The sequence below is a fragment of the Coffea eugenioides genome, chromosome 1, assembly GCF_003713205.1.
Source record: "Coffea eugenioides isolate CCC68of chromosome 1, Ceug_1.0, whole genome shotgun sequence".
NCBI lineage: Eukaryota > Viridiplantae > Streptophyta > Magnoliopsida > Gentianales > Rubiaceae > Coffea > Coffea eugenioides.
In genome coordinates this window covers 396255-409668 of record NC_040035.1, presented here as the reverse complement: position 1 = coordinate 409668, position 13414 = coordinate 396255, and the positions used below count along the sequence as shown (strand labels likewise).

Below are 13414 nucleotides of genomic sequence, written 5' to 3'. Positions count from 1 at the left end.
TGGTGCCTTTTATTGTCAGGAACAACCACAAGGTGAGCGAGGAAAGGAAAAAAGAAGTTCTACTGTAAAATAACATACCAGCATTCTATTCACAATCGTGAGAAACTACCTTCTAACATTTGTCTCTTGATGGTTTGCTCAATAATCCGGACCAAATTCATTTTAGCAACAGCTCAAGTGCATTATGGTGCATCAATTTATCCCCCTCTACAAAATTTCTAGGCCACTTTATACTAACAATGGCTCTGGTGCCAATGGTTCCTTGTGCAGCATTGTAGGAACAAGTGCTCTTCTAGGCAACAACTCCAAAACCTTCCTAGTGTACATTTCTTCCCCGTGTTTCCCCTAAGGAAACCAAAGCAAATTTTAGTGCTCCATTTTTTCACTCGTTTGAGGCCTTGCCTAACACTAATTGCTACATGAATACAAATTACACTTGCAGCATTACAGAGATTGGGTTACAAGAGGGTCAATCTAGGATAAAATATGTTATGCGATCACTTCCTGCAGGAGCACACTTGTCACGATATGGCTGCTAAGCGGACTGAAAAGCTAGATCAATAACATGGAAGATAATCAAACCTCCAACTGTTAGGTGCCGACATTCGTGATAAAATTTAGTACTAATTGAACCCAAAGCTTTTCTGTTTGATTACTCATCTGTTCTTGTGAGTAACATAGTTTGAAATTCTAGAGACGCCTAATCTGTTTCTTGCATTGCCCAAAACATTAAAAAAACTTCTTAGATCTGCATTTTACACATCAAGATTCGACCAGTACCGTTTTGCATAACTTATAGTGCCCCGGATTATGTGTGATTATGTTAAGAATGGGTTTGGATGTACGCGTGTGTGTTTGTTTTTCAAAACTAGTAATAATTTGTTTAGACCAAATAATTTAATAGGAAAAAGCATTATAATTTAAAAATTATATTAATAACCATCATACTATTTTTCAACGAAAAGTAAGCAAAAATAATTTGCTAAACTAATAATGAAAATGATATAAAACATAAATTAATTAATTTTGAAAGAAAAATATTAATTCTTTACAACAAAAACAAGCTAATTATTTGTGTGAAGTAATTTAATCTAAAGGAAAAATATTTTAAGCTAACAATAACACACCATTTAATAATAAGAATAATATAAACTACACCAAATAAATTAATCACAACGATAAATATTTTATCCAAATAATCGCAGGACATGACAAATTAATTACATCGCACAAGGATTAATTCCTTGTAATAGGTAATTTAATGAAAAGGATAAAGATTTATTATTGGCTTTCAATAATAATGAAAAACGCAAATACAAGATATTTTAATGAGAATCATAAATATTTATTCAAAGATTTATGAATGAAATGAGAAATATGTCTCATACAGAAATTAATTTTTTTGTAGTCGGTAATTTATTGAAAAGAATAAACGTTATTGAAGGCTTTTAATAACAAAAAACACAAAGCATTTAATAACAAACAACAGCACTAAAATACAAGATAAGATTGAACAATCAAAAAATAATAATAATAAAGTCATTTTCAATGAATTAGTACATTTTCTTGAGTCAAGAGCCAACAACTACCATCATTTCTTGCCTTTAATAACTTGTACTCAACGCATAGATACATTAGACAAAAACCCAATAGATAAGCCTCAGATTTTTTACTCTCTTTCCCTCAACCAAAACCAACACTCACGTCGGAACCAAGCACACTAGCAGGATGACCAAAATTAGCTCCACATTTCTTTAGCCACTTTTTATATAAGGTAGAAAAATATGCTGGTAATTAAGAAGACTTCCAAGAACTACACTAATACAATATGAGGCAGTTAAGGCCACGTTTGGACAGCCCTTTTCTGCTGAAAAATTGCGTCATTTTTCGTAATCACATTTCTCTATTACCTTTTTTTCTCACATATATCAAATCGCTACAGTAATTTTTCTACAAAAAATTCAAAAAAATGCAATCCAAACAAGGCCTAATAAGTGTGCCAATGAGCACTACTTTTAAATTGGGAAGTCGTCAGAAGCAAGCTATTAGATGCCGATATTCAAGGATAAGTACGAATTGAAATCAAAGTTTATCTGTTTGACGAAAATTGTTAGAAGCAAACAAAATTGTTCTCTTTAATTACTCGTCTAAATGATGCATTGTTGGGTGGATCACAGATTAATATAAGAGAAAACAGAAAAGTGAATTAGTCGGTCCAATCAACCCAAAAGCGCCAATAAGTGATCAGGACTTGATGTGAATGATGATTAAATTAAACTAAAGAGATTAATCACACTTATTAGGTTTATTGACCAAGCAATACTTAAAACAAGTCCTACCTACTGATATAATTTGAAATCACTTTCGTTTGTTTTTTTTTTAATTCCTACAACGAAAATAATGGAATTTTTAAAAAACCAAAGGCCGCCACCATTGACCAAACTTGTTTCATGACCCAATTTTTGTTCTTCTTCTAAGCGTCCACACAGATTTTACTTATTTGCGGCTGAAACCGCCCTCCCTTCCTGTGATCTCAGAAAACTTAATCTTAAATCCAATTTTAAGCCAGAAAAAAATGGTGATATATGATTTATATACTATAACCATTTACTGAATTTGCAATTAATTGACTTTGGCATACAAAATTTAATTACTTAAATTTGCCACAACACGGATTGTGGGTAATTCTTGTACGCCTTTGACAAAATGAATTTACAATTTCAGCATGGACTGGGGTTGTTATGAATGTCAAGGTTAATCTTCGCCATGATTAGTCTCAAGCAATTAGACCTAATAATAATTGAGAGCTCTTAAATCCATTCAAGTTACTCTTTTTCAGCTTCCTTAGTCAAACAATTTAACAAAAATGGGGAATTTGTATTAATGCTCCCTTTTGTTATAGGATTTAAAAAAATGATTAATCTTTCCTATACTAACAATGTATACACTGTCAGCATTGGATGAATGACAATTATATAAAATTTGATTTTGAAATTAACTTTTACACACGGGTTATGATTCAAATAGTAATAATACATACATTATTGATGTATATAACGTTTACTCTAAAAAAATGCAACAAAAACTCCCATTCATTTCCATACCATGTCCCTTCAATATAACAGAGCTTTTTATATTTTAGTGGGCCCTAAAATGCACTGGAATCAAGTGCAAAAACATTGCACTTCATATCGCTACCACATGAAAGGCAAACAACAATCGTGAAAGTTGCTTGGAGAAATTTCATCCTTTTGGGTTCCACATATTTTGTCACAAAACTTGTGATTATCATTCAAAGACGCGTGAACACCGGGAAAGTCAAGCAGGGGTATTACTGGAATCTAAACCCAAATCATTTGACATTCTTGCATTGTTTAAAAATAATGCGAGCCCTGAGAGTCCGAGACCGCGGTGCTAGTGGATTTATTTCTAAAATTGCCCTCAAAAATTCAAATTTTGAATTTAAATTTAGTGTTAAATATTGATAAACATGAAAATAATATTAAAGAAGAGCTCAAAAGTAATTTTGAATTTAATAAAATAATAAATATTTAGAGACGTCTTAGAATATAATGTATGATATTTTCAATCAATGCAAGGAGTAAAAATAAAACTATAAAGAGAGAAACTACAGGATGATGAGTTAGAAGTTAAGCCTGTTAGGGTGGTAATTTATATTAACCTTTGGTGAAAACCATCACATATTAAACCCAAAATCTATATGACGATTATTAAGAAATAAATTAACAGTAAAATTGCGAAAGCGTACCTGGATTCATATTGACAAACTGATATTTGAATCTCTAAAGATATTGGGGTGGCCTTCCAAGTCAACACATATTTGCTAATCCTTAAGAAAGCCCTTTAGTTTCTTTCTGGTATCTTTCCTGACGATGGGATATCAGGAAAGAGCTATTTTGTGGTACTAGAAAATACGATAATAAAAATAATACGTGTGATCGGAGGACCATAACCTTATTTATAGATAACAATCCCGTGATCCTTTGGATCCTTATTTCAGCCCGGCCGTCATAGAAATAGGATGATGAGTTAGAAGTTAAGCCAATTTTATACCTGTGTTTTAAAACTCGGACCGGACCGGCGGTCGAACCGGGAACCGGTCAAGTGTCGGGTCCGAGTCATGTTAAAAACCGGAAATTTAAAACCCAGTCAAAGCCGGTCAAAATCGGGTTTGACCGGGAAAAAACCGGTTTTTCCGGTTCAATCAGAATTTTTTTAAAAAAAAACTCAAACTTTTCAATATTATGTTTTGGCCCCCTAAATTGTTAAAACTTATTAATATACCTCAAATATTTCATGCTTTATAAATATTGTCCTAAAATTTGATGTTATTTTTCAATTAAATTCATTATTTTAATTCTAAACTTGTTAATATTTATTAAATAACATAAATTGCTACTTGATTGTTCTAATTTCTTTGTATTTTCTTGTTAAATATATTTGAAACATCAAATATATATGAATATGCCTTTATTAATATCAACATATTATTAGATATTTTATATATAATATTTTAATTTTTAAATAATTTTTATTTATGACGTCATCCGGTTCGACCCCTATCGACCCCCGATCGAACCCATTGACCCCTGACCCCTGATCTCGGCCGAGTCGATATCCGGTCCGGTTCTGAAAACATTAGTTTTATACTGCATTGTGATAAGGAGGTATGAGACAGCCCGCTGTTTCAGCCAAGGAGGTATAAGAAATGTGACCGAAGAGTCAAGTTGCAGGTTGGCTCACCGCTCACATATGCAAGGTTTGGCCACAAATTGTCGGCAACTTCCAGGAAGCCACAGTTTTTTGTTAATAGAAGGTCTCAATTCTTAATGATATTACAAATTAAATAAAGTTAATTAATATAAGTTTCAAGATTTCGTTGATTATTATCTCCTTCAAAAAATAAAAGTTCAATTAACTTGAGATCACTATACATCTCTATTTTGAACTATGAAGCAAAATAGCTAGTCTGAAAAAACAAGATGCGTGTTTTTGTCTAGTGATGATAAAATAAGCTCAAGTGGGCAAAATGCAACTTATCCCCTAATTACATCCGGCTTTAGTGTAATTGACCTTTTAATTTTCTTTCAATTTGAATGTGAGGAACCGAAAACAGTTTCTTGTCATTCCTGGGTAGACAGCAGATATGACATTACCGTGCCTACAATCTTCGTCAGATTTTTTCCACAGAACCAATATTCGTCCATTCAGATATTGGACTCAACAGCCTTAGTTGTGTAAAGTTTAGAGTCTCAATTTCTCAATGATATTACATATTATGTAAAGTAAATAGAAGTCTCAAATTTTCATTGTCTAAAAAACGTTTGATATAATTTGAGAATTGAGATCACAAAAAAAAATTCTCTGTAATAAAACTCTTGACCTTTTCTAACAGAAGTTACTGTAATAAAACTACAATATTTGAGTGTCTTTTTTGCCATTCGTTTTGGGAGCACGACGTCTACGGTTTAATTTTTTCCACAACAAAAGGCCCCACAGCTTGACTGTGTCAGTAGCACTCCGAAGACCCAAGTCTTCTCTTAAATCTTAATAGCAGTCTGCAAGTCTTTTACAGTTTTACTCTCCACAGATTTTGCTCTTAGCTGCTGAAAGCATCCCAATCACCATCATCGATATCAGAACAGTTTCATCCTAATTCCAATCCCAAGCAAGATAAAATGGCTGATGCTGCTGTTAGTGCTACTATTCGGGTTGCATTGCAGACGGTGGTTTCCCTTGCCGCTGACCATGTTAATCTGGCTCGTGAATTCCCAAAGGAGCTGGAGAGACTCGAAAAATCTGCTGCAATGATCCGAGGCTTCTTGGCCGGTGCCGACAAGGACATGCGTAGACCAGGGGTACAAAATTGGCTCGAGCAGCTGGAAGATGAGGTTTTCAAAGCTGACAATGTGCTGGACGAGCTCAACTATAAGAATCTTCGTCGGAAGGTGGAGTATCAAAATCAACCCTTGAAAAAGAAGGTACTCTTCTGCTTTTCATTCTTTAATAAAATTGGTTTTCGTTGGAGTTTGGGTTCAACTATCAGGGAGATCAACACGAACCTTGAAAGGATCCATGGGCATGCCAGAGGTTTGGGACTAGAATGCAAGGGCCAAGTTGAAGAAACATCTGGAGCCGCAACAAGCCGACAGACCGACTCTAAGATTGTTCGAAGTGATGTCCTAGGAAGAGACGAGGATGAATCAAAAATAGTTAAGAAGTTGTTGACCGAATCTGAAAGTGATAGAATTTCAGTTATTTCCATAACTGGCCCGCCAGGATTAGGAAAAACAACTCTAGCTAAAGCCGTTTTCAACAATCCACAGTTTGATAATCATTTTGACAAAAAAATTTGGGTTTGTGTGGCTAAAGAAGTTGAAATCATGGAGCTCTTCAAAATGATTCTAGAATCGTCAACAAGAAAAAAGGGTGAAGTGGATAGTAGGGAGGTAATAGTTGAAGGAATTGAAACTGAACTTAAGGAAAAAAGATATTTGCTTGTTCTTGACGATTTGTGGAATCATCAAGAAGGATTGTTGAATGACTTTTTCACCACTTTGGAGGCACTCAAACCGAAGAAAGGGAGCTGGTGTCTTGTTACTTCTCGTCTCCAAGAAGTGGCAATTGTTCTGTCTAGACATCGGCGGATCAATTTTACTTGTCATGACCTAGGAAAGCTATACGATGATGACTGCTGGTCTATCGTGAAAATTTGGGCAACTGTAGGGGAAGAAGTACCAAAAGAATTGGAAGACACAAGGAAGCAAGTTTTAAGAAGATGTGACGGTCTACCTCTGGCAGCAACGTTAATCGGAGGTTTGTTATCTAAAAAGAGAAAAGAGGATTGGCTATCTATTTTGGAGGAGAGCCTCTTGAATGGAGATCAGGGTGGGATCCAGCAAATACTTAAGGTGAGTTTAGATCATCTGTCACCTGCACCGGTTAAGAAATGTTTTGCATATTGCTCAATTTTTGATCAAGATACTAAATTGGAACAAGATCTACTAGTTGAGCATTGGATGGCTGAAGGCTTTCTTCAACCGGATACCCAAAATGAAAGAATGATGGAGCAAATAGGATATGAGTATTTGAGAATTTTGTTGCAAACTTCCTTATTGGAAGAAGTAAAGGAGGAGAGGAGAACATGGTATAAAATGCATGACCTTGTGCATGATTTTGCAAAATCAATTTTGAATCGTAGCAGCAGCAATCAGGACCGTCACCTTGCAGTATACTCCTCCGAAAGAACCAATGAAAAAGCATCAGCATCGCTTCGCACACTATTTCTGGAGGGTGGCATGGCTGATGCTATGTTATCAAAGTTCAAATACTTGCATGTCCTAAAATTGTTTGGAGCAGATGTCAAAGAGTTGCCGACCTCCATCGGCAAACTAATACATTTGCACTTACTTGACATTTCAGGTTCTAGGATTACAATTTTGCCAAAATCTCTTTGCAAACTTTATTGTTTGCAAACACTAAGAATTGGCAAGCTTGAAGAAGGTTTTCCAAAGAAGATGAGCAATTTAATTAGCATGAGACATTTTCACTATGATGATGATGCAGGACGCAAAATCCAAATGCCATCCAGTATTGGACGATGGACTTGTCTTCAAACGTTAGAGTTCTTTAACATTGGTCATCAAGAGGAAGGTCGTGGTATCCAGGAGCTTGGGACCTTGCAAGATCTTAAAGGCTCCTTGGAGATCAGAAATCTTGAATTAGTAAATGGCAAAGATAATGCTAAACAGGCAAACCTATCTAAAAAGCCAAATATGCATCGGTTGGTACTTGAGTGGGGCAACAGGGATCCGGAAAGTGATAAATACGATGAAGATGTGTTAGAAGGTCTCCAACCTCACCCGAATTTAAAAGAGTTACATATCCGGAAATTTAGGGGAAATCATATTCCACAATGGCTTGTGAAATCATCAACATTAGTGGAATTGCACTTAATAAATTGCAGAGAACTCCCCGTGCCCACACTGTCATCCCTTCAACATCTATATGGTTCAGGCACTACTAGCATACAAACATTCTTTCCAGCCCTTAAAATTCTCTCTCTTGAAAGCATGAAAAATTTGGAAGAGTGGAAGGACGCAAATGTGATGGATGTGTTTCCCGTGCTAGAAAAGTTGTATATTAGGGATTGCCCCCAACTGACCACCATTCCAACTCCAAGTCATTTCCCAAGTCTTAATGTATTGGAAATCGAAGAGAATTGCCATGTTTTGCTGGCAGAAAAGGTTTTGAGCAATATAGCCAATCTTTCGTCCCTTGAATTAACGTGTGGTCGTCGACACATGGAGTCTGTAAATTTAGTGATACGACCAGAGAGCAGTTTGAGTATTGATGGCCGTGACAGTCTATCCACTGACATGCTCGAGCGACTCTGTCTTTTCCCAAGTCTTCAAAGTGTAGAATTGTGGTTTTGCTCTAATATAACAACATTAAGAGGAATGAGTTGCACTGCTTGTCTTAAGAGATTGGTAGTCATTGATTGTGAGAATTTACGGGAGTTGCCAGAAGATCTTTATCAATTTCAAGCTTTAGAGTGCTTGAAGATAAGGGGTTGCCCGAGAATTAATTCATTTGGATCAAATCCTAATAAAGGACAGAAAAGCCTCCTCAAGTCTCTTGAGAAATTAACTATTGGTGACTGCAAGGGATTAACAAGATTCCCGGTGGAAATGTTCGAGTCGTGTACGTCTCTCCGAGAGCTGCAGTTGCTCAATTGTCCCAATCTGGTCTCCCTTCCCCTTGATTTGCGACGAACCCCTTCTCTCGAGGTCTTCTCATTAAAGAGCTGTCCCAACTTGATTACCGAGATGCCTAGTGGATTTGGCTATCTTACCAGCTTAAGGGGATTGCTGATTGGTCCCATCTTAGATTACTCTGTAATGGAATTTGATTGGGCTGGATTAGCATCTTCATCAACACTCCGGCACGTGTCTTTATGGGGGATGCCTGACACGAAATCTCTGCCACATCAGCTTCAAAACTTGACTAACATCACATCACTACGTCTACAAAACTTCGGAGCAATCGAAACCTTACCAGATTGGCTTGGGAACCTTGCATCTCTTGAAGAACTATTTCTGTTCGGCTGCCAAAAGCTTGAATATTTACCCTCCATAGCTGCCATGGAACGCCTCAAATTGAGAAGTCTGGAAATTTATTATTGTCCTCTATTTAGTTAAGAGTTAAGAGTTAGCTCTCCGAGCCATCCGGTAAGATTTCACCTCAAATTTTTAATTAATTGCTTCTCATTAATTGCTATTTTTCACCATCTTATTCTATCCATGTTTGTCACTTACTCTTTTTCTCTGTAACCCTCTGTTTCTCTATTTATAAACCGGTGAAGATTACTTTCTCTTTCAATTTATAAACTAATTCTTGTCATTAACACAATAAAAATTGTGGATTTCATCTGCTTTTCTGAACCATCGAAAAGATTAATAAGCATGGTAAAATTCACTACTATATATGAACTTGGTATTGACTATTTGTCCAAGAAATTCACTTTTTTTTTTTTGACACTGATATTTTCCAAACAACATTAAAACCAATAAAATAGCAATTTTGAGAGAACATTACAATTTTTGTTTTTACCGCTGGCATTTAATGGATGGATATGTTCTCAATCTTCACTGTTATCTCCTCGGTAGGGACTTTACGTTATGATTGCCATAAAATTAGCTCAATGTCGATCAAGTTGAAATTGTTTGCACGAGAACTAGGGTGCTGTTAAAACTACAAATGTTTATCATCTTTCAAAATTTTTAAAGCTCAGAAACTATATCTACCTACTTTTCTATTTTGTGAATTGGATTGATGATATTATGGCCTTGCAGGCAACAAGTGTCAGTGACGCAGAAAGCAGTCATAATGCCGAAACATTGCAGAAGGCTCAAAAGAGTCATCCTGGAACCTCTAAAGCATCTTGTTGCACTGTTCACATTCTCCAATTGCAACATGAGGCTGTGGTTTCCAATCTTTTTTGAAGAAAGATGAGGAGGTATGTGGTTTGGAAAAGTCTCTACCCAACTTACAAGAAGCACAAGTGAATTGGTCCAAGTTTGCAAGTATGTTTGAGTCATGTAATTGTGCCTAAATGCAGGGTGATATCTGCACTATTATGTGTTCTTTATGCCTTAATCAATGGAATTTAGCTTAACTTTTGCTCTTTAGGATTTTGAGTGATAAATTGTTGCACAGGTTACCAGACCAAACCTTTCTGTGGCTCATGTTTCTACTTAATGCCATAACTGAAGTAGCACTGTGACGTAATATTGTGATGTTTTTTTCCAGAATCTTTTTAGGAAGCAGAAATCAATGCTTTTTGGACAAAGAACACCAAGGTTCCCGCATTGTTCTTATGAAAATGTCAGGGGGAGAAGTTATTTTCACTTATCAGTCAGGTTTTGAAGATGGAAGGTTGTTATCTCTGATTTCTCCCACCAAAATGCCATATATTTCTCGGACTGTGGAAATGAAGGTGAAAAATGTTGACTGCATGTATTTTGGGCTGTTTCAATGGCTTTTCTCCTTGTAGCGTGCTGAAAACAGAGTGGCTTGTGCCAGGCTTGTAGAAACTAGCATGGATAGAGAAGAATTAAAGGGGAGCATGGTAGCTAGTACTGGAGAGCTATCAAGGTACAAGACTTGCTTGAAAAAGACTGGACTTACTGATACTTTAGTTCCAGAGGTGAGAAGATTTGATGGAAAGAAGTTAGACATTGTAGATAGCATTGATGATCATTTGGACAACATAAAAGAAGCATGTGACTGCAGTGCCAGTCATTCATTTGGGTGGAAACATTTAAAAGATTTGGTGCTGCAATTGTAGATGCAAGAATTCCTATGTCAATTGGACAACAGCTTATACCTTTCCACTCAAGAACAAGAGAGACTCAAGGTACAACTGTGCTAATAGCTAGTCATTCCAGGTATGAGGCCCAGCGTTGAATTTGTTTTAGTAAAATAACATATCCTAAGTACTGTCGTGGTTGTTAACTAACTTAATTATTTTTACATGTCTACTTCAAGATAAATAGTCACAATCCAAAAATTTGCAGTTTGAATGATCAATAAACAGGTTTTGTTATTGGAGCATTCGATCTTATGTTGTAACATGTAGGAAGCAGTGGTTTCCATGCAAAAATGTATGGATGGCGATGTGGTAGAAAATTGTTCTCTTAAGGAGTGATGATCAGTCTTCTAGAAAGCAATATGCGACGGAGTAAATGAACAGATATGTGGTCTCAGTGGATTAAAGGTCTACTATGTTTGTGTTGCAGTTGCCATAACTTCAAATCAATCACATATAAAAACTGAGCTTTGCACTTTGTGTTTTTGATGGCTTAATTAATACGACTTTGCTTAATTTTTGCTCTTTAGGAATTCTTGTAATACATTCTTCATAAGTTTTGAAGGTTTGACATGGCTAATTTTACCCTTAATATTACTGTAATGTAACTGGTGATTTTTTTTCCTGAATCTGTTTGGGAAGCAGACTTCATCTTGTTGGAAAAGAACCACATGGCTCCCTGTTGTTTTTGTGAGAATGTCAAAGGGAAGAAATTATTTGTCACTGACCAGGCAGGTTTCGCAAATAAAGATGGTTGCCGATTAAATTGCATTAGCCTTGATGGAGACTTCTCAAACACCAAATAGAAAAACTGAAAGTGTTATGTCCTGTAGTGCTCGGAATGCAGAAATGAAGGCGATGATTTGGCTATATCTGAGATTTGTGAAGACCAATGAAGGTGGTAAATCAATAATAAATGTTACACAAGAAAGTTCTTCAAGGTGGTTCATTCCACTTCATAGAGGTACTGTGCCACAAGTCTCTTCTTCTAAGGTTAGATAAGCATATTTCAGCATAGCCATTGAAATGAAGCTGACAGTAAAGTCTAACAAATTCAAGGAAGAAGGAAACTACTTACCAACAATTATAGAATAGTGACATTCTTTTGCTGCTTCCTTCTGAAAAAGGTTATCCTTTACTGATCCATTTTTGTCCCAAATATCTTAGTGTGTTAGGGGAAATCAGTCTGCTCAAAAGAAGGTATTTAGAGGCTAAATCTGTTGATTATTGGTTTTGAATGATAATACATGAATGTTCAACCATGACTTTTTTGCTTGGGATTATTTTGCCAAACTAGCTAAAATTAGGACCTCAATTTTTAAGCAGAGGAAGGATTATCATCTCCCTCTTCTTCTAAGTTTTACATAGACATATAGCTTTCATTCTTATGTTCTATTAACATTGACATTCATGCAAATTTTATTGCCTTTGCTAATTTTTGCGTTCCGTTTTTGGTTCATCCACTAATTTGTTAGAATGATCATCTTTCCATTACTAGTTGCTTATAGAGTTCTTTGCTTATTGTGAACTGTTAATCGGATATCTATGTCAATATTTAAGACAATCAGTGTCTAACAGGCTATGTTGGAACACGTATAAAGCAACAGTTTCCAAACTGTAGTGTATGAATGTAGTTTCGATTGATTAAAAGATTGCTTCTCTTGAAGTCGGCATGCCTTTCACATACACATGGAAGTGCCTGAGAAGTTTTCATGTATTTTGCAGGTTTCTTCTAATTTGATTTGCTTCAGACAGAGGAAAGCATATCAAGGAACCAATTTGCTGCTGAGACTAGTAGCCAATTTGGTTGATCTTGGTTCCATTATAAGCTCTCTGGATTCCTCTACTTGGCAATCGCATGAACATAGATCTCATATCATTGGAAGCATTGAAAGTGAGAGGATGAGAAGGCAAGAGCATTGGAAGCTAGTTGTTGGATTGTGGGCGTGAAAAAGTCCTTCAATTCACATTTCCATTATTTGTTACTATACTAAAGTTTTGCTCTATAGTACTGTATCCCAAAACTTCAGTTTAACTATACTAAAAGTGTCGTGCACATGGCTGGCTAGAATGCATGTATTACTCTAGTTTGGCTTACAGAGAGAGAGCATTGCAACAGATACTTGAGAAAATGAAAAGAGCTTGTCCCTTTCTTTGTAAGGGGTAGGCAGGATGTGGCGAGGTGTTGGGAGGGTGAAGTATTAAAAAAAAATGGCGAAATGAATAAGAAAATAAAAAAGCTTTTGTGGGATAATAAGCTTTTTCTTTGTAAAATCACTTGGACGTTATAAAGCATCATTTTTTTTTAAGGAGAAGGCATACATCTAGCGATTCAAAATACATATATTTGCCATGATTTTTCAAGAAATAAGTTGCCAAAAGAAAAAATTTTGGTAACATTGAGCAAGATTTATTTAAATTGGTTATGAAGAAAAGAAAAGGATTTTTTATAGTTCCAATTCATTCTGTATTGATAGTATCATAAACATAAAAAATGAAATGATTATATTGAAATTGAATCAA

At 35.7% G+C, this 13414-nt stretch overlaps 1 protein-coding gene across 1 annotated transcript; it reads left to right on the top strand.

The window, feature by feature from the left end:
* Window positions 1-5667: 5667 nt before the first annotated feature.
* Window positions 5668-13130, top strand: LOC113749380 (putative disease resistance protein RGA3). The gene is made up of 5 exons (XM_027293128.1): window positions 5668-9251; window positions 9876-10039; window positions 10333-10970; window positions 11537-11855; window positions 12617-13130. Exon 1 carries the CDS (start codon window positions 5700-5702, stop codon window positions 9219-9221), a length of 3522 nt encoding a protein of 1173 aa, XP_027148929.1. The 5' UTR covers window positions 5668-5699; the 3' UTR covers window positions 9222-9251; window positions 9876-10039; window positions 10333-10970; window positions 11537-11855; window positions 12617-13130.
* Window positions 13131-13414: the final 284 nt, after the last annotated feature.